The sequence below is a fragment of the Zootoca vivipara genome, chromosome 2 (assembly GCF_963506605.1).
Source record: "Zootoca vivipara chromosome 2, rZooViv1.1, whole genome shotgun sequence".
Classification (NCBI taxonomy): Eukaryota; Metazoa; Chordata; class Lepidosauria; order Squamata; family Lacertidae; genus Zootoca; species Zootoca vivipara.
This window is the reverse complement of record NC_083277.1, coordinates 8922828-8948553: the sequence shown is the minus strand read 5'-3', so window position 1 is coordinate 8948553 and position 25726 is coordinate 8922828. Positions and strand designations below refer to the sequence as shown.

At 48.7% G+C, this 25726-nt stretch overlaps 2 protein-coding genes across 2 annotated transcripts; both read right to left on the bottom strand.

The window, feature by feature from the left end:
• Positions 1–4305: 4305 nt before the first annotated feature.
• Positions 4306–11488, bottom strand: LOC118081226 (zinc finger protein 586-like). Its single transcript, XM_035107581.2, has 4 exons — positions 11371–11488; positions 8511–9336; positions 7204–7333; positions 4306–5918 (listed from the first exon to the last, which is right to left on the bottom strand). The coding sequence occupies exons 2-4, from the start codon at positions 9090–9092 to the stop codon at positions 4828–4830; spliced, it is 1803 nt and encodes a 600-aa protein (XP_034963472.2). The 5' UTR covers positions 9093–9336; positions 11371–11488; the 3' UTR covers positions 4306–4827.
• A 1905-nt stretch (positions 11489–13393) lies between these two features.
• LOC118081345 (zinc finger protein RFP) lies at positions 13394–25199 on the bottom strand. Its single transcript, XM_035107830.2, has 4 exons — positions 24593–25199; positions 22525–22547; positions 19237–19301; positions 13394–14663 (listed from the first exon to the last, which is right to left on the bottom strand). The coding sequence occupies exons 1-4, from the start codon at positions 25004–25006 to the stop codon at positions 14146–14148; spliced, it is 1020 nt and encodes a 339-aa protein (XP_034963721.2). The 5' UTR covers positions 25007–25199; the 3' UTR covers positions 13394–14145.
• Positions 25200–25726: the final 527 nt, after the last annotated feature.

Here is a 25726-nt window from a genome sequence, read left to right as displayed (position 1 = left end):
TTTTTAAAAAGCACAAGATGAAAAGTTAACAAGGAGTTGACATACAATTTATCAAGGGGTAAAGTTAAGTGTCTTAAGATAAGCAAGACAGGTTGAAATTTGGACATGGGAAGCTGGCTAATTCTGAGTCAGACCATTGGTCCACATAGCTCAGTACAGTTGTACCTTGGTTCTTGAACACATTGCGAGTCGGACGTTTTGGCTCCCGAACACTGCAAACGCGGAAGTGAGCGCTCCGGGTTGCGGATATTCTCTGGAACCTGAACGTCCGACACAGCTTCTGCGGCTTCCGATTGTTCTTCTGTGAACAGCTCTTCATAAGTTGCCCATTCACTCTTTATGTTTAATTTTTTCAAGGGCTATTATCAGTGCTTTTTTTCTAAGAATGTTTTGGGGTACTCTCATTTTGACTGAAGAATATCACCAGGAAAGGAAAGGAAACCACCATCAGAGGAGGTAACAAAGAAACTGACCAATCACTGTGCTAGATTCCAACTCCTACTTCACACATTAAACGCTCACTTCCCTCTGAGACTCAGGAAACACCATGACAGGAAATGAGGCCGACATCAAGGGCAGCAACGGAACTGACGATTCACCGCACTAGAGAAGAAACTATTTTTTTTAAATAAAAAAAGTTTCTCCTGTAAGATTCACAAAATGTTTAGGGGTATGCATACCCCTATGTCCCCCCCCCCCCCCGAAAAAAGCACTAGGTATTATAGTGTCTTTTAAATGTATGGTGCAAATGTAGCCCTAATGAGCACCAGCTGCCGCTACTGGAGGAGAGAAAATGGTTGGGGAGAGGTTTTTCTTCCTCATCACCTTAGACCCCAAGGTTGAAGCTGAACAGCAGGAGATGCAGAGCAGGCTAAAGGAAGACGTGCACAATTAAAAATATGGCATTTGCTGACACAAGCTGTGGTGATGGCCGCCCAATTGTGGATGGCTGTGAATGAAAAGGCAATCAGTGGCTGTTAGTATAGTCTGAGGCGGCACATGAGGCTACCTTCTTGCTAGCTCTGGTCACTGGGAGAATAGGTGGCCATTTGGGAGCCATCTTGTGTGAGAGAGAAATCCCTATTCCCCTCACAGAAATGAGGGTTTTCCTAACAATTCTGGGCACACTGAACAAACGACATTTGCCAGGATTCTTTGGGGGAAGCCATGATAGTGTGATATGATAGTCCTTTAAATGTATGGTTACAGGTAGGTAGCTGTGTTGGTCTGGGTCGAAGTAAAATAAAAAAATTCCTTCAGTAGCACCTTAAAGACCAACTAAGTTTTTATTTTGGTATGAGCTTTCGTGTGCATGCACCCATCCCCACCCCTTCTCTACATAAGTGCCTGGGGACTTCTATTTCACTGTATCTGAAGAAGTGTGCATGCACACGAAAGCTCATACCAAAATAAAAACTTAGTTGGTCTTTAAGGTGCTACTGAAGGAATTTTTTTATTTTACTTTAAATGTATGTTGTGGATGCGGCACAAGTTTTTGCTCTCTTCACAGATATTGGGGAGATGCTATCCCTCAGTCTTTTCCTCACAGAGCTTGTTTCCAAACCCCTCAGCAGCAGCATTGCCCTCTTCTGAGCTTCTTCCAATTTGTCTACATCCTCCTTAAAAGTGTGGTAGCCAAAAGACTGACTCCAGATGAGTTCTGGGTTACCGCAGAATAAATTCCTTTTGAGTATTGTATAGGAATTAAGAGGCAGTTTTCTTTAAAGATGCAGGCCTTTGTCCTGTTCCCAAACAGACCATTCCACCCTGAATTTCCCTCAGCACTTCAAACTACAGTGGTACAAACACAATTGGTTCCGGGAGTCTGTACTTAACCTGAAGCGTGCTTAACCTGAAATGAACTTTCCCATTGAAAGTAATGGAAAGTGGATTAATCTGTTCCAGACGGGTCCGCGGAATACTTAAACTGAAAATACTCAAACCGAGGCGTACTTAAACTGAGGTATGACTACACAAGACTGTTTCTGTAAGAGTGTATTTATTGAAGTAAGGGATCGTGGTTGTACATGGTTGACACAAACTCAAACATTCCAGGCAATACAGGGATGGGGAACCTGTGGCTTTCCACTGGTTCGGTTGGACTCCAACTCCCATCAGCCCCAGCCAGCATGGCCAATGGCCAGGGATGATGGGAGTTGGAGTCCAGCACAATTTGAAAGGCCACAGGTTCCCCCAACCCCAGCCTTCAGGGATAGTGCAGCCTGGGAGAGAGAGCTTCCATTTCACAAAATGTGCACCGGCCTGGATGAAAGACAAAACGCTCATAAGACCTGATGCATTTGGTTAATCCTGCACTGGCATGCTTAATCTCTTTCTCACCAGTGGAGTGTGTGGCAGGGGAACTCTGACCCATGAGCCACGCGCAGCCTTCTGCCTAATTTTGGGTCAGTGGAGGGAGAGAAGAAGGAGGGCAGAAGTTGGGAAACCCATTGCAAGCAATCAGCCCAGAGCTCTGGCAAGAGTGATCTGCTGAATTTCCTGCCACAGCCTATTGGGGTGGGGAAGGAGAGGGAAAAGAGGGTGGCAGAGAGGGAAGAGAGAGTGGTTGGTAGAGGAAGAGAATGAAAGGGCAGCAGAGAGAGAATAAGGGGTGGCGCGCGCACACTCACACACAGAGAGAGAGAGAGAGAGAGAGAGAGAGAGAAGGGGTGATATTTTCTCTGTCTCTGCTACCCCACTTTGGGCTGTTTAGCCACAGGAAAGGTCCAATAACGGTGCTCAATGCAGAAATGGGCAGAGTTAGCAAAACTGGAAAGGCTCACGTATGGGCAATCTATAGGGTTGCCAGACTCAATAGAGGACAGGACTTCTGTGCCTTTAATTGCCCTGCTCTCTTTTGAGTCTGGAAACCTTAAAGAGAAACCAGAAGACCCTTTGTTTAATTTCCAAGCAAAGGGTCTTCTGGTTTCTCTTTAAGGTTTCCAGACTCAAAAGAGAGCAGGGCAATTAAAGGCACAGAAGTCCTGTCCTCTATTGAGTCTGGCAACCCTAGCAATCTATCCGGAAGACAATTATATTTTGAGGAGTTAGCTGATCTATGATTCTAGCACGGTCTTTCCTTCCTGTCTCTGTTTGCTTCTCCTCTCTATCTCTTGTTCTGCTCTTTGATGGCTGAGAACAGCCTTTAATTTGCTGGAAAGAAGTGATAACGCAGGGTACCTTCTGACCTTTTTGGATGTTAGACATTGTTTGGAGAACGTGCGGCATGGGAAGAGGAAGCTAGCTGATGAATAATTTGCACATAGGTAGCCGGGCAAGGCACGTAGGCTAACGGGCTAGTTAGCTATAAATCAGATGGTTTTGGGGCAGAGTTATTTGAAGCTCCCGCACGAACTATCTCTTGCAGGTTTCACCTCCAACCTTGAACGGAGTCTTGGAAGGTCTCCGTGAGCACCACCAATCTGTGCTTACATTTAGAGCACTCTGATACCACTTTAAACATCCATGGCTTGCCCCGGAAAACTCCTGGGAGCTGCAGTGAAGGAGGCAGAGGGTTGTTGGAGAACCCCTACACCCCTCACAGAGCTACAATTCTCAGAGTTGCCTGGGAAGAGCGATTGACTCTTAAACCGCTCTGCAAATTGCAGCTCTGCAGGGCCGGCCAAAGACATTTTGGTGCCTGAGGCGAACCACAAAATGGTGTCTCCCCTCTCCGCCAGGGAAGAAGGGGTGAGTGGCGATCTACATCAGGAACAAGAGCAGAATAAAATCAACCTTTCCTTACGGTTGAGGTGGGAATCAAAGGCCATTCGGAGGGGGAAGGGGCCCATTATGAATCATGCCAGGTGGGTGTGGATCCCAGGAGGTCCCCCCCGCCATTTCCTCCCTAGGGGGGAGTCTAGCAGCGCTTCCTATTCACCAAGAGGCCACGGTAGAGGCAGCATTGTGGGACAGCTGCCAAGGAGGCAGAAGATTCAGCCTCCAAGGAGTGTGCCACAGCCATCGCTGTCCCTGAGGTAGCAGCGCATGATGGAGGCTGGATCAGCTGCCCTGTGGATCCTGCTGTCTGAAGCAATCAGCTCACCTTGCCTCATGGGTGGGCCGGCCCTGCAGCTCTGTGAGGGAAATGGCAGATGGGACCTAATTATTGACATCCCTTTTTTAAAATAATATTTTTATTCAATTTTCAACAAACAAACAAACAAACAAACCACAACAACAACCACACACAAAGAAAAATATACATCCCTTAGCATGTCCAACCGGTCGATTGTTTGTGATCTACTGGTCGATCGCGGAGTGTTCCTGGTCAATTGCGTGATCCCACCCCCCACCCCCAAAGCTCAACAACTTTTTAATAGTAGGAGTAGATCGCAGTCTCTCAGGAGTTGGACATGCCCACCTTAAGACAAGGATGGGATCCAGAAGCCCTCCGGGTGTCACTGGACTGCAACTCCAGGCCGTTGGACCATGATGGGAGATGGGAGCCCAGAGGCAAGGTTCCTCATCCCTGCTTTAAGACTTCAACTGCCAAAAGGTGAACCTAGCTATCTGTACTTTCTAGGGCTGATTTTCTGGTATGCAGTGAGGCAAATGGGCTACATGAAACGCTAACCATGTGGACAATAGCCCTGTGCTGTGTCTTTAGAAGTTTATATTTCTCTCTAACTAGCTGTATGTAGAGATCTGGAAGGTGGGGAATTCTCTATTAGGAATATGAGTTGCATGAAAAGAAGACTACCCTGTGACACAGATTTATAGGATTTCCAGTCCTTGTAGAATCTCTGATGTTTATTAAGATTTGTGTTGAGGTTCATTCTCTTCTGACAATTCAAGTATTTATAATGTTCCCATCTCCTGTAAAGTTCATTGTATGTCTATTACGGTGCAAACTCCCATTTTCCTCCTGTGTGAATGCTTTTGATGGCGGATCAGATACTGGGTCTGACTGAACCTCTTCCCACAATCCACACACTCGTGCAGCTTCTCTGTCGTATGTCTCCTCTGGTGCCTGGTCAGGTACTGGCACACGCTGAAACTTTTCCCACAGTCTAAGCATTCGTACGGCTTCTCTCCTGAGTGGATTCTCTGGTGGCTGAGAAGGTTAGATTTATTGGAAAACGTCTTGGTACAATCCGAGCATGTGTACGGCTTTTGCCCGGTGTGGATTCTCAGGTGGCTGAGAAGGTTGGATCGGTCCGAAAAGGTTTTGGAACAATCTGAGCATTTATAGGGTTTCTGCCCCGTGTGGATTCTCTTGTGGGTATTAAGGTGCGAGCTCCGGCGGAAGCATTTCTCGCAATCAGGGCATTCGTAGGGTTTCTCTCCGGTGTGGGTTCTCTTGTGGCTGATAAGGTTTGAGCTCAGCCGGAAGCTTTTCCCACAGTCTGGACATTCGTAGGGTTTCTCCCCGGTGTGGGTTCGCCTGTGGCTAATCAGGCTCGAACTGCATCGGAAACTCTTCCCACACTCCGAACATTCGTACGATTTCTCCCCCGTGTGGGTTCTCCGGTGCCTATGGAGGTTCGAGCTCCGGCGGAAACTTTTCCCGCAGTCGGAGCATTTGTACGGTTTTTCTCCCGTGTGGGTTCTCTGGTGCCTGTGGAAGTCTGAACTCCAACGGAAGCTCTTTCCACAGTCTGAGCATTCGTAGGGTTTCTCCCCAGTGTGGGTTCTCTGGTGTTTATTAAGGTAAGCTTCGTCTCTGAACACTTTCCCACACACGTTGCACTTGTTCCTCCTTTTCCTGCTGTGGATTCTCTGACGCACTGTGATTTCGTGGAAGTGGCCGCCTTCATAAGCAATGGATTTGTTCTGCCATTCCTCCACTTCGTCCCCTTGCTCCCACTCTGATCCATCCATGTTCCCATTGTCTTCTTCCGCTTCCTGGTGATCAGCAACTTCCATCAACACTCCATGTGGCTCCCTCTCATCCTTACTGGGCCATTCATCAGCTCCTGAAATCAAGAGATAAGGCAGATTAGTTTACGGCCAGGTTGCTCACAGGAGCAAGATGCTTTGAGCATATTACACCGATCCTGGTCTGACTGCACTGGCTACCAATTAGTTTCCATGCCCAATTCAAAGTGCTGGTTTTGACCTATAAAGCCTTAAATGGTTCAGGACCACCATACCTCAAGGACACCCTCTTTCCTCTGTATTGTTTTAATATTCAATTGGGAACCGCCCAGAGTGGCTGGGGAGACTCAGCCAGATGGGCGGGGTATAAATAATAAATTATTATTATATATTGTTATTTCCATATGAACCTACCCAGACCCTGAGATCATCTTCCGAGGCCCTTCGTCTGCCACCTCCTCGAGAGGCCCAGAGGGTGGCAACACGAGAACAGGGCCTTCTCTGCAGTGGCTCCCCATCTGTGGAATGCTCTCCCCAGAGAAGTTCATTATACAGCTTTAGGCAGCAGGCAAAAATGTTTATTTTTAACCAGGCCTTTGGTTGACCTGATCAACATCCTATACCCTTTTAAAATGTGGCTCTTTTGGGGTGTGTATGTATTATTGGGTTATTGTTTTTATTTTTATTTTATATATTGTTACAGGTAGGTAGCCGTGTTGGTCTGACGTAGTCGAAACAAAATTTAAAAAATCCTTCCAGTAGCACCTCAGAGACCAACTAAGTTTGTCATTGGTATGAGCTTTCGTATCTGAAGAAGTGTGCATGCACACGAAAGCTCATACCAATGACAAACTTAGTTGGTCTCTAAGGTGCTACTGGAAGGAATTTTTTTAATATATTATGATATTTTTCGTGAACTGCCCTGAGACCTCCAGGTATAGGGCAGTGTAATAAGTCAATTGATTGATTGATTGATTGCATGCATTTACATTCCACCTTTTCTTCCAAGGAGCTCAAGGTGGCATACATGGTTCTCTTCCTCCCTATTTTATATTTACAACAATCCTGTGAGGTAGGTTAGTACCTTAGTAGTGGATTTATAATGGGCTGTCCAAACATTGTCCTGCTTTATTAGTTGTTAAGAGCTCAAGAAGAGCCTGGATCAGGCCAGTGACCCCTCTAGTCCAGCATCCTGTTCTCACAGTGGCCACCCAGATGCCCCCATGGGAAACCCATAAGCAGGATCCAAGCACGGGTGCCCTCCCACCTCCTGAGGTTTCCAGTAACTGGCGTTCAGAAGCAATACCGCCTCCAACCATGGAGACAGAGCACCGCTGAGCACCCCACAGCCACAACTAAAATCCATGGACTGCTTAACCTTACCAAGTGAGCTGACATCGTCCTTGACCTCTTGCTTGACCTCTCTGCACAGCGGCCTCTGTGTGATTTCCAGCACTGCGTCATCTTCCACTGGGGTATTCGCAGCCACTTCCTGGATCAGCCTCTCTGTCCCCTGGAAACAATAGTGAAAGTTTTAGTTGAGGTAGCAGAACAACAACAACAACAACAACAACAACAACAACTTATTACTTATACCCTGCCCACCTGGCCAGGTTTCCCCAGCCACTCTGGGTGGCTCCCAATCGAATATTAAAAACACAATACAGCATTAAACATTAAAAACTTCCCTAAACAGGGCTGCCTTCATGTGTCTTCCAAAAGTCAGATAGTTGTTTATCTCCCTGACATCTGATGGGAGGGTAGGGTTGCCAGACTCAATAAGAGGACAGGACTTCTGTGCCTTTAATTGCCCTGCTCTCTTTTGAGTCTGGAAACCTTGAAGAGAAACCAGCAGACCCTTTGCTTGGAAATTAAACAAAGGGTCTGCTGGTTTCTCTTTAAGGTTTCCAGACTCAAAAGAGAGCAGGGCAATTAAAGGCACAGAAATCCTGTCCACTATTGAGTCTGGCAACCCTATGGGAGGGTGTTCCACAGGGTGGGCGCCACTACCGAGAAGGCCCTCTGCCTGGTTCCCTGTAACCTCACTTCTCGCAGGGAGGGAACTGCCAGAAGGCCCTCGGAGCTGGATCTCAGTTTCCGGGTTGAATGATGGGGTGGATACGCCCCTTCAGATATGCTGGGCCGAGGCCGTTTAGGCATTCTGGCCGAATACAGTGGTACTCCCGGTTGCAGCTAGGATCCATTCCAAAGGTCCGGTTGGATCCTGAGGTTTTCGCAACCGGAGAGACCGCTTCTGCATACGCACGTGTGGCGGTAGAGCGCTTCTGCACATGCACAGTAGTGCTCTACTGCTGCGCATGCGCACACGGCAAAAACCCAAAAAATACATCCGGATTTGTTGCTTACGCACCCCGACGTTTACGTAACCGGAGGGATACATAAGTGGAGGTACCACTGTATAAGGAAGGGCCATAGCTATGGGTGTACTGAATAGCATATGTGAAATATGCAGCACCCAAGGGTAAATATCGAAACCACAGAAGGGAGGACAGGAAGCCAATGGATAAAGGAATTTACAGTTTTTTTCATTTGGTTTTTTTTGCGTGTGTAAAAAATCAAATAATATTTACCAAAAAACAAACAAATGAAGGGCCATAGCACTAGAACATGTGCTTTTCATGCGGCAGGGGGACACTAATGGGGACATTCCCTCGCCGGAAGGGGCTCACCTGCTCTCTCCATTGCTCTCCTTCTTCCCGTCTCGGCAGCAAGCTCTCTGCCAGGGTCACAGCCTGGATACAGGTCTCTGGGCCTTGTTCCATCACCCGACTCCGGATTTCCTGAGGCAGGACAGCCAGGAACTGCTCCAGAATCACCAGCTCCAGGATTTGCTCCTTGGTGTGCCTCTCGGGCTTCAGCCACTGGTAGCAAAGCTCCCGGAGCCGACTGTATGTCTCCCGTGGGCCTACAGCTTCCTGGTAGGAGAAATACCTGAAGCTGTGAAGCCGTCCTTCCAAGCTGCCAGGGAGTGGAGAAGCTGTTGTGCCGCCTGCTGGCGCAGGATTAGGAAGAAGTGGGTTCCCCCATCCAGGTTGAGGGCATTGCACGGCCTTGAGGAACTCTTGCCACTGGGCTTCCCAGCGCTGAGACGACAGGCCCTCTTCTGGCTCCTCTTTCATGTGTTGCGGAGGTGCCACCTCTCTGGGACTCTGCTTGAGGGTCCCCGCTTGAAGGATGCCAGGGGGTTCTCCTGCCTTCCCCGATCCTGTCTCCAGCTGGGGGCTTGCCAATTTCTGCTCCTCCATTTTCATCTTGGGATCCAGCAACCTTTGTTGCAGCTCAGCCTCGGATAGCAGGGCAAGGAGAGAGCAAATAATTCTGCCTCCTGCAGTATTTCAGCGCATGCCAACTGTTTTCCGCAAATGCCGCAGAAAGATATTGTGCCATGAGTTTTCAGTGTGTTGGGGATGTGGCCAAAGGACTACTCCAAACAGCCAGCGGGGCTCTTTGGACTGCACATCTTCTTCTGGAAATTCGAAGGATTTCCCCCTATTCCTGTTGGAAAGGGAAAGAGACTAAGCTTTCAACTTTCATTCTATTGCTTCTGATCTAGTGAACAGAATTCTATTGAATCAGGGCACAATCCTGTGCTCAGATCTGCTGGGCTGAGCAGCTTAGGCTGGTTCCCGGCTCAGCCAGGCATAAGTCTCCCATCAGTGATGAACCTTGCCGCTTGGCTGCCCAGCGGAGGCGGCCCCTGGGGGCAGGGCGTCGTGATGCATGCGTCACAACGTCACAACGCATGTGTGGTCCGTCCAGGCTGGTGTTGCTGCTCCCGCGTAGGGTTGCCGCGGGAGCAGCAGCGCCAGCCCGGCTGCTGCTCGCACACAGTGGCCCATGGGGCTGCCGTGCGCCAGCAGCAGCACGTGCTGACTGCGCATTTGTAGTATCCCGGTGCGTGGGCACTCCATACGCACCGGGATGCTGCACATGCACAGTCAGTATGCGCTGCTGCTGGCACATGGCGGCCCGTAACGGGCTGGGGGCAGCCGGCACGGACTGCATGCAGCGCGTGCGGGCAGAGGCGAGGGGTGGGGAGGGGCGCCCCGAGTGGAGGCCCCCCCCCCGAGAGGAGCCCAGGGCGCACCGCCCCCACCGCCTCCACCTTGCTACGCTACTGTCTCCCATCCCATCTTAGTCAGGGCTCATGCCAGTGTAGGCCCTGAAGAAACAGGGCAATCTGAATGAGTGATGGTGGGGGACTTACTCTGATCCTAAACTTGTTCAGCTTGGTCACATGACCTGGCAACCCAGCATGGGTTTCGCTGGCAAAAAAGGTGATAGAACTTAAGCCACACAGTGGAAGTCCATGGGGGGAGGGGAATCCCTCAGAAATTGGTACCAGGCTTACCTGGCAGTTCCCTTTCCACCAAGGAATCGAACATGGCTCCCCGTCAATTGTGTGGCAGCAGCCTGCAAAATAGCGAAAGCGGGTGCTTGCAGGTCTTTGCTACTTTGCAGGTGGCTTCTAATCGCATACTGGTAAATTCAGGTTGCAAAATTATAGCTCAACCCGCTTCCCGCTTTGATGCAACATCATCTAACCTCCAAATGAATGCTCTTTAAATTGCCAGTCGGGATGAATGCTCAATAAAGTGCCCTGTCTGGAGACACCCAAGCTGTGTACATTTAAAGTGCACACAAACATAAAGGTAAAGGTAAAGGGACCCCTGACCATTAGGTCAAGTCGCAGACGACTCTGCGGTTGCGGCGCTCATATCGCGTTATTGGCTGAAGGAGCTGGCCAAGGGAGCTGGCATACAGCTTCCAAGTCATGTGGCTAGCATAACTAAGCCACTTCTGGAGAACCAGAGCAGCGCATGGAAACGCCGTTTACCTTCCCACCGGAGTGGTACCTATTTATCTACTTGCACTTTGACGTGCTTTCGAGCTGCTAGGTTGGCAGGAACAGGGACCGAGCAACGGGAGCTCACCCCATTGTGGGGATTCAAACTGCCGACCTTCTGATCGGCAAGCCCTAGGCTCAGTGGTTTAACCCACAGCGCCACCCGCGTCCCACAAACATACACCACAAATAATCCTGGGAACTGTAGTTTAACACACACACACCCCAGAATTACATTTCTCAGCACCCTTAAAAATCTACTATTCCACGGTTTCAGGGATGGGGGTGGTGAAAATGTGCTTCAAATGCACCTAGGGATCTTGGAAGCCGATGGTTATACCCTTGCCATGAATTGCTCTTAAATTTCTCCTCATCACCCTTGATCTAGGAAGGTATAGAGTCTCCCACCGCCCTTAGTGCGTGTGTGTATCTCTATTTTTCCCCTTATGTCTCCTTTTGCTAGGATCCATTTTAGTCATTTCAGCTGTGCTTTTTCTCCCCTTGCTAAGTTTTTTAACATCAAACGGCTTTTCAGAAACCCACCAGAGGGGAACTGCCTGAGTTGAGGGTAGGGTCCTAATTTCTTTTCCTTCTCCTCCTCCCCACCCGCAAAAATGAACAGGGCACTCCCCTCCCACCCCCATCCAAGCCTTAAAATTTTTTTATTTTTTTTGAAAAATTACCTGCACTTGAGATCTGCTGCAAATACTTCATAAGGCAGCATCACATTAACTCAAGAGCTGAAGGTAGAAAAATTCAAAAGCTACAGGCTCCCGGGCATAGGGTAGGGGGTGGGGAGGAGGGGGGGATGAAGGAAGGAGAACAGGAAGGGACTTTGCACTATTTACAGTCCCCTCTTTTCAGTCCTCTCTGGCAACCAGAGCTTCTTATTGGTTTTAACTCCTTCCAGGGAAGGTAACTAGGCGTGGATTATTTTTTTAAAGGAATTTCCTGAATTCCTCGTTTTACTTGTTTTCATATGCTTTTACACCATTTATGTTTTATGATTAATGCTGATTTTATATTGTGCAACGTTTAAGAGGTTTTTATAATAATAAAAATAAAATAATAATAATAATAATAATAATAATAATAATAATAATATATTATTTATACCCCGCCCATCTGGCTGGGTTTCCCCAGGCACTCTGGGCGGCTTCCAACAGAAATATTAAAATACACTAATTTCTTAAAGATTAAAAGCTTCCCTAAACAGGGCTGCCTTCAGATGTCCTCTAAAAGTCTGGTAGTTCTTTTTCTTATTGACATCTGGTGGGAGGAAATTAAAAACAGAATAAGAAATTAAGTGGTTTATAAATGCTGGTTGGCACTTGAGCCCTGCAGTTCTTTCCATTGCTTTCGCAGCGAATGTCTTGAGAAAACCTCACCAGCTTCACCAAGGGAAATCCAGCCTGGATTTCCCTTGGTGAAGCTGGTGAGGTTTTCTCAAGACATTCGCTGCGAAAGCAATGGAAAGAACTGCAGGGGTCAAGTGCCAACCAGCTTTAAACCTATGTGAAAGCATTTATAAACCACTTAATTTCTTATTCTGTTTTTAATTTCCTCCCACCAGATGTCAATAAGAAAAAGAACTACCAGACTCTCACAATCCTGTGCTCAGATCTGCTGGGCTGAGCAGCTTAGGCTGGTTCCCGGCTCAGCCAGGCATAAGTCTCCCATCAGTGATGAACCTTGCCGCTTGGCTGCCCAGCGGAGGCGGCCCCTGGGGGCAGGGCGTCGTGATGCATGCGTCACAACGTCACAACGCATGTGTGGTCCGTCCAGGCTGGTGTTGCTGCTCCCGCGTAGGGTTGCCGCGGGAGCAGCAGCGCCAGCCCGGCTGCTGCTCGCACACAGTGGCCCATGGGGCTGCCGTGCGCCAGCAGCAGCACGTGCACGCCTGGCAAGCGCATTGGTGGGACATTGCGGGTGCCACGGCACCCATGGGTGCCACACTGGAGAAGCCAGAGGGAGGTGATAATGCTGAGCTAGGGAGAGCAGAAGCCTGGTGGGGTTCAAGGCAGCATCCAGCATTCGCTGCACAAGACCCCAGGTTTAATCTTCAGAAATGACAGCTGAAAGGATCCCAGGCCAAAGCTATGTAGGTGCAGCAGACAAAGAGGGTGGGGGCAGGCTGGTTTTGCTCTCTGGTCCTCCTTGCAGGTTTTCCACACGAGGGGTCTTGGTGGCCCCTCTTGGGCGCTGGACCAAGTGGGCCCCTTTTGTGTCCTTCCACGGGGTGAGAGGAGTCTCACAGGGAAACTTAGGATGACATACAAACGAGGCCAACAACATAAAGGGGAGGGAGGTGGCCCACAAGCAGGTGGGGGGGAGGTGTCTTTATTCCGTCATGTGCCACCACCCCATGAGAAACGCAGGGAAAGGAGAGCAGGCTTCACCGGTCAGTAGTCAGTGGCCCTGATAGTGGAGCCAGAGTGAGTCCTGCCAGATCTTTGAGAGGGGTTGATTCCATAGGCATTTCTTGTTCCAGCTGTTAGTATCCCAGGAGAGAAATCAGATGCAGCTGGTGCTGAAAAGACGCTCCTTGGGGGAGCATTGTGTATTTGGGGTGGGATTGAGGAACACAGGGAAGGTGCCCTGCGTAATCTATAGGGTAGCATACCTTTCAAAAGCTGCCGGACTGCAGCTCCCATCCTCTCTGCCCCCTGGCCATGCTGGATGGGTCAATCGGGAGTTGGAGTCCAGCACTATCCAGAGGACACCCCATTTGATGCCCCCGATGGACAGAATCCAGCCTGTAAATAAGGAATGTTAATGCATCCACTCGAAACACATTCAACTGGGCAGAAGCCCCACTCAATGCAATGAGGTTTATTTCTGTCAAAGTGTGGAGATTTCGAGGCTCTATTTGCATAGGGCATTTGAAGCTAACACCCTGTTCATTTTCTTTTACATTTTCTTCCCGTCTGAGGTCTCCAGAGCAAGGAGCTATCCTGCCTGATAGGGGTTCATTTTTAGTCATCTATTAATCCAATGATGCATGAATTTTCACAGCGGCATAATATATTGTGGGGAGAGGAAGGTTTCCTAGAATTGCAGTTGTGGGGTCCCCGTGGGTCATCTAGTCTCACCCCCTGCAGTGCAGAAAACCTTTGCCCAACGTTGGGCTCAAAGCCACGACCCTGGGATTAAGAGTCTTGAGCTCTGCCAAATCAGACAACTCAAAAGGAAAATAAGATTGAATTTATTAGGACTCTTAAAAGTGTGACTGTCTCTTTAAGAAGCTGCAGAGGGAATTCTGGGAAAAGGAAAGAAAATGCAAAGCAACAGCAACCCATTTTTGTTTTGTTATTTCTGCTTATTTTGAGTGGAATGAATCCTCTCAAAGGGCCCTTGAAAAACTGCCTAACGTGCTCTTGGCGGGTAAATGTTTTTTATATCCATCACTCTGTCTGGATAGAAATATCTAATGGGCCTGAGAGGCAAATTTAGTGTCTTCAGGAGATACTGAGGTGGGCTTTAATGTCATCCAGCTCAAAGAAAGGGAGGAGGGTCTCTCCAGAGAACGAGGCTCCTGAGACCGTGTAGAGTTTGGATCCTGAGTCAGCGTCATAAAAAGACACACGTCCCCCTTCATAGTCCAGAGTCACCCGGATCCTCCTGGGATCCTCATTCAGGGACATACGAGAGTAACTAGTGGAAGTGCGGGCCCAGAACTTGCCTCCCCACTTCCCCAGAGCCCAGATTCCTCCCTCAGCGCTTATGAAGAAGTAGCCCTTTCTCCTCACAGACTTCCTGGCGACCCCCATAGTCCACACTTCCCCACTTTCCACATTGACTTCCCAGAAATGTCTGCCTGCTGTGAATCCCTCACGTCCCAACACAAAAGGCCAACAATTGAATCTCTCAGGATTGTCAGGCAGGTCTTGCACTTCCTCTTCCAATCTGACACTTTTCCGATCCTCGGACAGGATGAGGCAGGGGTGGGCTGTGTCTGGATCCAGAGTCACATTTGCTGTTGGGGAGAAGAGGAGGGAAAGAGAAGATTAGGCAGAGTCAGCCAAGAGACAGAAACGGGCATCTTGTTTAAAAAAAACACAACCAAAACCCCTAGATTCCCTTTCAGATCAATGGGATTTCTTTTTAAATCAGTTTTCTTCACTTTCTTATATTTGATGTGTATTGTGCCTGCCCTCCTCTCAATCCAGGCATTTTCTAAGAGGAAAAACCACCCAGTAAACCTTTTACTCATCTCTTCTGTGTTAGCGAAGGAGAAAGAGAGAATTGGAGGAGGCAGGAGAGGAGAGAAGCTGCTTTCCTCTGACAATATCTGTGGGAATTGGCGTTTGGGGACCTCTGGGCTGGGGTGGGGGATGAGGACACCCCGTAATAATAATAATAATAATAATAATAATAATAATAATAATAATCACACCTGCCTACTGCCCTTCATCCATAGGTCTAAGGGTGGTTCACAGCATAAAAATACAACACAAAACCACATTTAGGCGTCCCCTCACTTTCGCAGGGGTCATGTTCTGGGCCCACAAGTGAAAATCACACCAAGTGGGGAGACTGTTTATTCCTGCTCTCCATCCCCCTCACCCACTTGGTCTCCCCTTGCCTTCTTCCCTACCATCTTGGAAGTTTAGGGCTTGCCGCCAGGGAAGACAAAGCAGGTGGCAGGGCAGTTTTACAAAGGACTGCTTATTCAATGCTTCTCTTTTGGATTTAATATATACCATAAGACTAGTTCCCTGGGAGAAAGGGGGGAATAACTCAAAAGGTTACCAGTTAGGGGCTGAGACATTCATGATAGGCAAGTGTAGGGGTGCCGTATTTTGAAGAGCAGATTTTGACATCTGGTGGGAGGGCCTTCCACAGGGCGGGTGCCACTACCAAGAAGGCCCTCGGCATTGGACCTCAGTGTCCGGGCATAAGGATGGGGGTGGAGATGCTCCTTCAGGTATACTGGACCGAGGCCGTTTAGGGATTTAAAGGTCAGCACCAACACTTTGAATTGTGCTCGGAAACGTACTGGGAGCCAATGTAGGTCTTTCAAGACTGGTGTTACATGGTCTCAGCGGCTGCTCCCTGTCACCAGTCTAGCTGCCACATTCTGGATTAGTTGTAGTTTCTGGGTTACCTTCAAAGGTAGCCCCACATAGAGCGCATTGCAGTAGTCCAAGCGACATAACTAGAGCCTGCACCACTCTGGTGAGACAGTCTGTGGCCAGATAGGGTCCCAGCCTGCGTACCAGATGGAGCTGATATACAGCTGCCCTGGACACAGAATTGACCTGCGCCTCCATGGACAGCTGTGAGTCCAGAATGACTTCCAGGCTAAGCACCTGGTCCTTCAGGGGCACAGTTACCCCATTCAGGACCAGGGAGTCCTCCACACCTGCCCGCCTTCTGCCCCCCACAAACAGTACTTCTGTTTTGTCAGGATTCAACCTCAATCTGTTAGCCGCCATCCATCCTCCAACCGCCTCCATACACTCACACAGGACCTTCACCACCTTCACTGGTTCTGATTTGAAAGAGAGGTAGAGCTGGGTATCATCCGCATACTGATGAACACCCAGCCCAAACCCCCTGATGATCTCTCTCAGCGGCTGCATGTACCATGTTTCTACAAAAATAAGACACCGCCTTATATTTATTTTTCCTTAAAAAAAACACACGGTGGCTTATTTTCAGGGTATGGCTTATTTTCGGAGAAACACGCTAGATGTTGAAAAGCTTGGAGAAGAGGACAGAACCCTGAGGTAACCCACAAGTGAGAGCCCAGGGGTCTGAACACTCGTCCCCTACCGCCACTTTCTGAACAAAGTCCAGGAGGAAAGAGTGGAACCACTGTATAATAGTGCCCCCAGCTCCCAACCCCTCTAGACGGTCCAGAAGGATGTTATGGTCGATGGTGTCAAAAGCTGCTGAGAGATCCAGCAGGACTAGGAAACAGCTCTCACCTTTGTTCCTAGCTCGCCAGAGATCACCAACCAGTGCAACCAAGGCAGTTTCAGTCCCATGATGAGGCCTGAATCCCGACTGGAAGGGATCCAAATGGTCTGCTTCTTTCAGGCGTGCCTGGAGTTGTTCGGCAACCACTTGCTCAATCACCTTGCCCAAGAATGGAAGATTTGAGCCTGGGCAATAGTTGGGCATATTGGCCGCAGCTAAAGATGTTTTTTTAAGAAGCGGTTTAATAACCACCTCTTTCAACGGGTCTGGGAAGGCTCCCACACAGAGAGAAGCATTCACCATTCCGCAAAGCCCATCGCCCAGTCCTTACCGGCTAGCTTTTATAAGCAAGGATCAAGGAGACAGGTGGTTGGTTTCACTCATCCAAGCAGCCTGTCCACATCCTTGGAGGTAACAGTTTGGAATTGATCCCATGCAACTTGAATAGATAGGACTCTAGCACTCCCCCACCCCAGCCCGGCTCCCATGGTGGCAATGTTCTTAACTTTCAAAATAATAATAATAATAATAATAAGTATTACTCCCTCGCTTGCCACATGAAAGTACTTGGGCTCCTGTTCACATCTTTGTGAATGCAAGTGTGCACAGAACAATTTATTAAACTGTTAAACATGTACATATGGACTCTCCTTAAGGGCAGGGGGATGTTAACTCTTGCTCTCCGGGACTCCTCCTCTAAGATCTTTTAGCTGAGCCAGCGTCCCTTAAGTTCATCCACAAGAAAAGGTTTTTATACAGTATGTCGCAAGCTGAAGATGCTGCTAGTCCGAGAAAAAGAGGACACATGGCAACCAGTCCTGGAAAATGTCACATGGAAAAAGAACCCAACTCTAGGCAGGAATGAAACTCTTCCCTACTCAGTCTGATCCTTCTGGGTAATTTATCTCGCCCCCTCTGCATCTTCAAGTCCACCCTCTCTGCCTTTGTGGTACAAACAGCAGGGGCTAGAGTCAAGTTGTATAGAACAGACTCTTGACCCCCCCCCATGAAACACTATTCCCCCCCCCCCGGTGAAGTGGGATCTCCATGTGAAATTTAACTCTCTGGAGATTTCTGAATGACTGAACATCTGAGGAAGCAAAAAGACAGGCTTAACAGGCTACAATGCAATAGCTTAAAAAAATAAATCTTTTTTTACAAAACATCACCATAACATAGCATCTGTTGTTTCCTTATTTCAAGCAAAAATTAAAATCATAGAACAAATAATTGCAAAGGCCTAAGTAGTGGTGTTAAATATTCTCCAAAAGTTTATTCTTGAGATTTAATATCACTAGGCCCAAGGAATTAAAACAACTAACGTGTTTAGCTGTAATTCCTGCCTTTCAGGGGGTTGGACTAGATGATCCTTGGGATCCTTTCAAACTCTGCTATTCCATGATTTCGTGGGAAAATCAGAAATGATAAACCATACTAGAAAATGGCAGAATACAATCATTCAAAATCCACGAATGAAATGGGGATCCGAACTGGAGGGCTGGAGGAAGGTTTAACATCTGCCCCAAGTAAGCTGGTGGGGAAAAGTTGTTGAAACTGGAATTTCCAAATATGCTGACAAACTAGATTGCAGAGGAAGAATCGGCAGAGCTTTGCCATGGAACTCCAAGGGTCTGGTGTAATGGGAAGTCCTCTCTCATGGAATGGGGCTGATCTCATAAGAACTGTGGGAACTCTGAGGAGATTGGGATGGCTGAACCACAAGAAATGGCTGGTGAGGTTGAAACTCTGAGGAAGAGGCAGCTCAGGCCTTGGCTCTGCTGTTGGGAGACCAGCCTGGCAGGAGGTGGAGGAGGGACTGGGTGCTTGTGGGTACCCTTTTGAACACACTTCACTAGGGGGAAATCCAAGCAAATCTCGAGAACCTCCAAAAGAATCTCTCCATATTGTGTGGAGGGAAAACAAAATGCAAGGGAGGTTTCCTATGCAGGAGAACTCAACAAGAGGGACATTGGACTGACCCTGCAGGATTCGCCTTGAGGGCTTTTGTAAGATATTCAAGGCATCATAAGGCAGCCCTGTTTAGGGAAGCTTTTAATGTTTGATGGATTTCTGTATTTTAATAGCCACCCAGAGTGGCTGGGGGAACCCGGCCAGATGGGCGGGGTATAAATAATGAAATTAATGTTGTTGTTGTTGTTGTTGTTGTTGTTGTTGTTGTTGTTGTTGTTGTTGTTGTTATATTGTAAGGCTCTGAGGCTTTTCCCTACCATCAAGCAGTATATAAATTTTATGAAATAAAGCAAAATCTAAAAAATCGAGGGGGAAACCAGGATAATAGTCCATACGCAGGAATGGAACTCACGACTGGTGTGCAGGTTCTTCGCAGGGACAAGCTCTGCCCCCAATCCAAGCCTTCAAACCCCCTCCCAGTTCATTCATGGAACAGACAAAGAACCCAAACACCAATAGAGAACTGTTACCCAGAGCTACACCATTGATGGGGGTCCCAAAGTCTGCAGGCCAGAGGGTTCAACACCCATGAAATATCAGAGCCCACCCCTCCTGTGAAATTGTACTCAGTTCCATGCAATAAGTGCCTGGCATGTTCACTTCTGAAGAAATAGAATTCCCAGTGTGAAATCCTGGCAGCCATTATTTATTACCTTTGAATTGTTTCAAGCTTGGAGGGAAAGGCAGTGGCTTCTCTGGACTCTCTCTTTTCTCATACCTGGTGAAAAGAAAAACAATGAATGGCCCCATTGTGACGCTGTCTCCCTAATTATTACAGGTGATTTCAATAAAATGAACCAAGTGGAAGTTTATTTCCCAATAGGTAATTTTCAGGATTCAGCTTCAACTCGTGACTCACATCCAGTCCATCACCCACCTCCAAGCATTTCAACTTCCTGCCCTGACTGAGATGGAAAAGCGGGATAAAGCTGGGTGTCCACCACAGATTGGGGAGACCTCAGTCCAAAACCAGGGGCGTAGCCAGGATCAAAACTAGGGGGGGCAAGCCATGGTCGTTCAGGGGAGGGGCCAAGGCACGGGAGGGGAGGGGCCATGAAGTGGGAAAGTGGGCGGGGCTACAGGCCAGCGGGCCTGATGACATTGTGGCGGTGGCGGCGGCAGCGGCCACCTTGTGCTTCTGGGGCTGGCAGCGTTGGCGGCTACCCTGCTTGGCTGGAGAGGACGGGAGGGTAGGCGAGAGGGGATGGCAGGGCGGGCGAGGCAAGGCATGGCCGCAGCCACGACGGCTCCGAGGCGTTGCTGCATATCAGCATAATATTTCAACCATGGTTCAAGCCCCACCTTAGGAAAAAAATTCCTGCATTGCAGGGGGTTGGACTAGATGACCCTTGTGGTCCCTTCCGACTACAATTCTATGATTCTATTGATATATTACCATAGCATATGCATCATTCTGCTTTCTTGAATTGTCCTACTCCTAGGCATAGCAGCCAACTCCTAGAGGCCTAGGTGCCTCTCCCCCCCCCCAATTACTGGTAAATACCATATTTGAAAGAGTCATCCCCCCATGTTGATGGGCTTTCTATGTGGGGCTTATCTGCCCCCCCCCGTATTTTATTAAGGATGGAAGAGGGAGGGAAGGAAGGAAGGAAGAAATAGAGAGAGGGATAACGCATATTTGTGGGTGTCTCTGGATGACGCTGTGATGTTGGAACTCTGCAGCAAGAGGACGGGAGGGTCGGGCAGGCGAGAGGGGGTGGCAGGGCGGGCAAGGGCGAGGCAAGGCATGGCCGCAGCCACGACGGCTCCGAGGCGTTGCTGCATATCAGCATAATATTTCAACCATGGTTCAAGCCCCACCTTAGGAAAACATTCCTGCATTGCAGGGGGTTGGACTAGATGACCCTTGTGGTCCCTTCCGACTACAATTCTATGATTCTATTGATATATTACCATAGCATATGCATCATTCTGCTTTCTTGAATTGTCCTACTCCTAGGCATAGCAGCCAACTCCTAGAGGCCTAGGTGCCTCTCCCCTCCCCCCCCCCAATTACTGGTAAATACCGTATTTGAAAGAGTCATCCCCCCATGTTGATGGGCTTTCTATGTGGGGCTTATCTCCCCCCCCCAGTATTTTATTAAGGATGGAAGAGGGAAGGAAGGAAGAAATAGAGAGAGGGATAACTCATATTTGTGGGTGCCTCTGGGTGACGCTGTGATGCTGGAACTCTGCATGTACAGGAGCCTTGTAAGCAGCTTTCTCTCTGCTTGATTTACAGCAGGCACGTCCAACAGGTAGATTGTGATCTACCAGTAGATCACTGGATGTCTGTGGTAGATCACTGGTAGGTCACTGGCACCCCTAAAAAAAGCTCACCCAAAATTTTCCTCCTCCCTAAAAAAAGTTGAACTATGACCTGAAGCCCTAAACAAAAATGGGCCTCCCTCCCTCCTAAAAGAAGCTCAACAAGTTTGACCTAAACCCCAAAAAACAGGGCTTCCCTTCCTTAAAAAAACTCAACAGCTTTGACCTGAACCCCCCCCAAAGGGCATAGATCACCCCCAGTTTTAAACTCTGTGAGTAGATCAGAGTCTCTTGGGAGGTGGCCACCCCTGATTTACAGTATACAGATGCAGGAGGAGGGGCAGACTGGAACACCACTGCTTTTCATAAACATCACTGTGTCTGTCAAAGCTACAGCCCCCCCTTTCTTATTCACTTCCTTTTAGCCTTGCAGAGCCACCTTAGTCAAATTGAATCCTCTGAGTCTGCACCCTCATTAAATCGCCAATAGAACTCTTAATGCTCCTGAATGCTCATTAACAACTCCCACTTAAGAACAATAGGGTGAAATTGTCAGCTATCGAATCTTGCCTGGGGATATATGCTCCATTGTCTTAACTGCTTAACTACTGGTAGCCACTTTGCTTTATTTATTTGATGTGTTTTTGTTACAGCTGTGTCCCCCACCCCCCCAGCAAGCGGAGACTTAGCTGCTCTTGCTAAAGCAAAGCCCTTTCCACTTCAGTTTTTGGAGGGGAAAAGTGCTGGTTATGGTCTGTAAAATACATTAATTTTTTGCTTCTAGGGGGGGCAGCTGCCCCCTTCTGCCCCCCTTGCCTACGCCCATGTCCAAAACCCCTGAGGACAGCTGTCAGTGGCTTCGTAAGGATGCTAAACAGCACAAGGGGCAAGATGTAACCCGAAGCGACACCACTGTAGGGCTCCCATGGCTTCCAATGATGCTGCCCCATAACAACTTTTTAGGAAGGTCCCAGGATGTAAGAACCAAAGCTCTGAGGTGGAATGCCTGCAATCCCTCCCTCCCTGAACCTCTCCAGAGGATGGGAGTGATGTCCAAAGCTGCCCAGCAGTCAAGGAGAACAACCTCCACCCTTCCTGCCCCCCTCTCTCACCCAGGAAGGACACAACTCCATGCCCAATTGGACTCTCCCATCAGAGGCATCAAACAACCTGACTTTCACCTCACACTCCAGACCACCTTCAGCCTCTCACGCTAGAAAGGCTTCCATGAAAAAGAACCCACCTATTCTAGACCAACAGACCTTCCCTCCCTAAGAGCCTCAAAGGGGCTGAATTAACAGAGTTGGGGGGCTTCGAGTTGGACATGGAAATCTATTGGTACGTCCTAAGCTCTTCCCAAGCATCTTTGGGACTTTATCTTCTAGATATTTGAAATTACCAAAAAGTCCATGAACAGAAAGTCAAGAGAAAGAAAAGAGCCCCCATCCCTGGGTGAAGTGATGTGGGGAGGGAGGAGGCAGTTGACCTTGAACCTTGGAGGGAGAATGGGGGGGGCTACAAGTTCAAAAGAGGGGGCTCTACTTTTACCCGTGAGATGCTGCAGGGAGTGAGTCCTACAGTCTCTCCCCTGCAACCCCTGGAGGGCTATTTTTAGGTTCTTGCATCCCAGCCTGATGGAGTGATGCTAATGGGAATGAGCCAGATCCACTTACCTCTGCAAGGTGCTTCTCATATCCTAAAGGGAAAAAGAGAAGGGAATTTACTGCACACCACAGGCCACACTAGGAAGACCCCCTCAGAGTGGAGGAACAGCCTGGCCCTCGGATGTCAGTCTGCCCCCCTCCACTGCCCCAAAAGAAATGCCTCCTCACACTGCCCCACAGGGGCCTGGGACTTGTCTGTCCATTCCTAACCCCACAGGCGCCATTCGCCTGGGGATCTTGTGGCCAGGGCTGTTGCAACAAACAGCTGCACAAGCCTTTGGGAGGCAGAGACTCCAGAGGACATTTGAGGAGAGAGGGAAGGCAAGAGGGAAGAGGCCAGTGTTTCCAGTGGCACCCCTGAGCATCATTCAAGGCACCCCAAGGTGCCACAGCACACTAGTTGAAAACCACTGCAGAACTGGGATGGAAAAGTTTTCTAGTGGTACCTCGGGTTGAGAACTTTACCTCAATATGAGAATGGAAATCGCGCGCCAGCAGCAGGAGGCCCCATTAGCCTCGGGTTAAGAACTGTTTCAGGTTCAGAACAGACCTCCGGAATGAATTAAGTTCTTAACCCAAAGTACCACTGTAACTAGTCTGGAGAAGAGCAAAGGCAGCCATGCTTGCTCCTTTGTCTTGTCCGAGGAGAGTTCTAGCAAGTGGGAAGAGGAGGAGGAGGAGGAAAGGGTGAGGCAGGATCCAACCTGGGGTGTATCAGTTGAGCATCAAAGAGATAGTGAGGTCAGTCCAAGAGGCTAGATTAACAGGGATAAATCAGCAGTTCTGAAAAAGCCCATTTCAAGCCCCTCTCAAGAGGCTAGAGATACAGGAATAGAGCAGCGCTTCTCAAAACTTCACCCATTCCAAGCCCCTCTTCTGCAAGCCTAGGGCTTTTCCACCCTTCCTCTTGACCCAGCTGCTTTGACACTTAATTGGGTCAGATGGCAATTCAGGTTTACTGCTACTTGTCAGTTATTTTATCTGAAGTAGCCAGAACCCACATGTGCCTGGACCACCAGGGGAGATTTAAATGCTGCAGCTTCTTCCATTTCTGGGCCAAAGTAGTTCTTGTTGCAGCCAGAATCAACCTAAGTAGCTCCTTCAATCAGAAGATTGCTGTCTGGTCACCCCACAAGTTCAAAGGGGCCAGCTTCATTTCATTATCTTTACTATTTTTTCGCACTATTGACATTGCATGGCACAGGAGCATTTTTGCACCACTGTAGTAGAACAAGTGAATTATTTTAAAAGGGATTGAAAGTCATTTTTAAAAAAGTTTATTCTGCAGCAGAAGTAGAATTTTATCTTTTTTATATAATAGCACAGGTCCAATTCTGAGTTGTCATGGAAAAGTCATCTTTCCCCCCTGTCTTTGCAGATGCTACTCTGAACCACTGAGTCCTTTGCTATTTGGGATGGGAGGAGATCCTCACCCCCCCCCAACCTCATTGCACAGGCCCCACAGCACCCCCAGAATAAGTGTGCTCCCCACCACTAGGTGCTTCCACCCCCACTCCTAAATATTCATTCAACAGATTTTGGGGGGATCCTGCACCCTCTGGTCAATTCCTGGCCACGAGTCCCACCCATAGCTGCCAAGTTATCCCTTTTTTACAGGGATTTTCCCTTATGCTGAATAGGCTTTCTCTCGAGAAAAGCGAAAACTTGGCAGCTATGGTCCCACCCCCCAGCTGACCCCTTGCTGCTCTCTGCTCTGCAGGGCATTGAGGAAGCATCCTGGTAGCCAAAAGAGACATGTACTTAGTTGTGTATGTGGGATTTACATTTGCAGTGTTCTTCATAGGTACAAAGCAACCTTGCTGGGGGATGCGGATGAGGTTAACCCTTTCTCTCCCTACCAAGGTTCCACTTCAAATATTTGAAGCTGCTGTGAGTATTTCAAGGGAAGATCCCTTTGTCCCCCTGGCAGAGAGAAAGACTTCAACTCCCTCCTCCCAGACCTCAGGCTTCCCTTTGGCTGCTTTTTATGTAATAAACAACTACCAATTCATGCCATGCCTACTTCGGACCTGAATCGACAGCTGTTTCTCCCCCTCAAGATCCAGGGATCTCCTACCTTGTATTCGTCCAAAGCCTCCTCCAGAGGAATCGCCTTGTGGTTTTTATGTTCCTTTGATTTGACACACACCACGCAGATGGGGGCTTCGTGGACTTTGCAGAAAAGCTTCAGGAGCTTCCGGTGCTTCTTACAGACTCCTTCTCCCTTTCCCTCTTGAAGGCTGAAATTCTTGGCTATTTCTACCACATTCGGCAAATTCCAGTTGGGGATGAGGCTTCTTCTCTGGAATGTTTTTCTGCACTGGGGGCAGGAAGCCTCTGCCTCCAATTCCCCCCAGCACTCGATCAAGCAGGATCGGCAGAGGTTGTGGCCACACCCTGGGATGTGCACTGGATCCTTGAAGTAATCCCGGCAGATGGAGCACGTGGCTTCATCACGGAGACGCTGGATGAGATCCCCAGCAGCAGACATGGCTCCCTGACGCCAAAGAGCTGAGTTAAGCTTCGCTTTCTCAGTTTTCCGCAACTTGAACTTTCCTTTCCTGGAAAAGACTCAGTAAAGTCCCCAGGACTATGCAACAAAATAATAAAATATCCTTCTGCCGATCCTGCCTGATCCAGTGCTGGGGAGACTCCGGAAAAGGGTAAAACGCGGGTCTACATGGATCCTCCCCTTTTTTAAAAACAACGCCAACAAATCCAGTGTCAAATCACATCTGGTAGCTGTTACGTATTGGGCTCAGTGTCCTTCGACCACCAATCAGGGTCCGCATCCTGGCGCGACCCAGCCAATCCCTGAAGTGTGTGGTAGGCGAACGCTCCAATGAGAAATAAGCGCGCGAACTATTAGAGTCTTGGTGGGTTTTTGTTGTTGTTCTCTGGTGGAGTTTAACAGAGTGAGTTCTAGTTGGAGCTGCTTATGTGTTAACAAACGATCTGCAAAGTACCATGCTGACTCGGCTTCCTTTCAAGCTGCGTATTTAACACTGGCGACGAAGGTGCGATCCTAGAGCCCCCTGCCTGTAAAGGCCTGACGCTGCACGTCTATACCATCCATAGCTGCCAAGTTTTCCCTTTTCTCACGAGGAAGCCTATTCAGCATAAGGGAAAATCTCTTAAAAAAAGGGATAACTTGGCAGCTATGATACCATCGCCTGCTGCTGTTTCACTGCAAACGCGACCTCACCGCCAG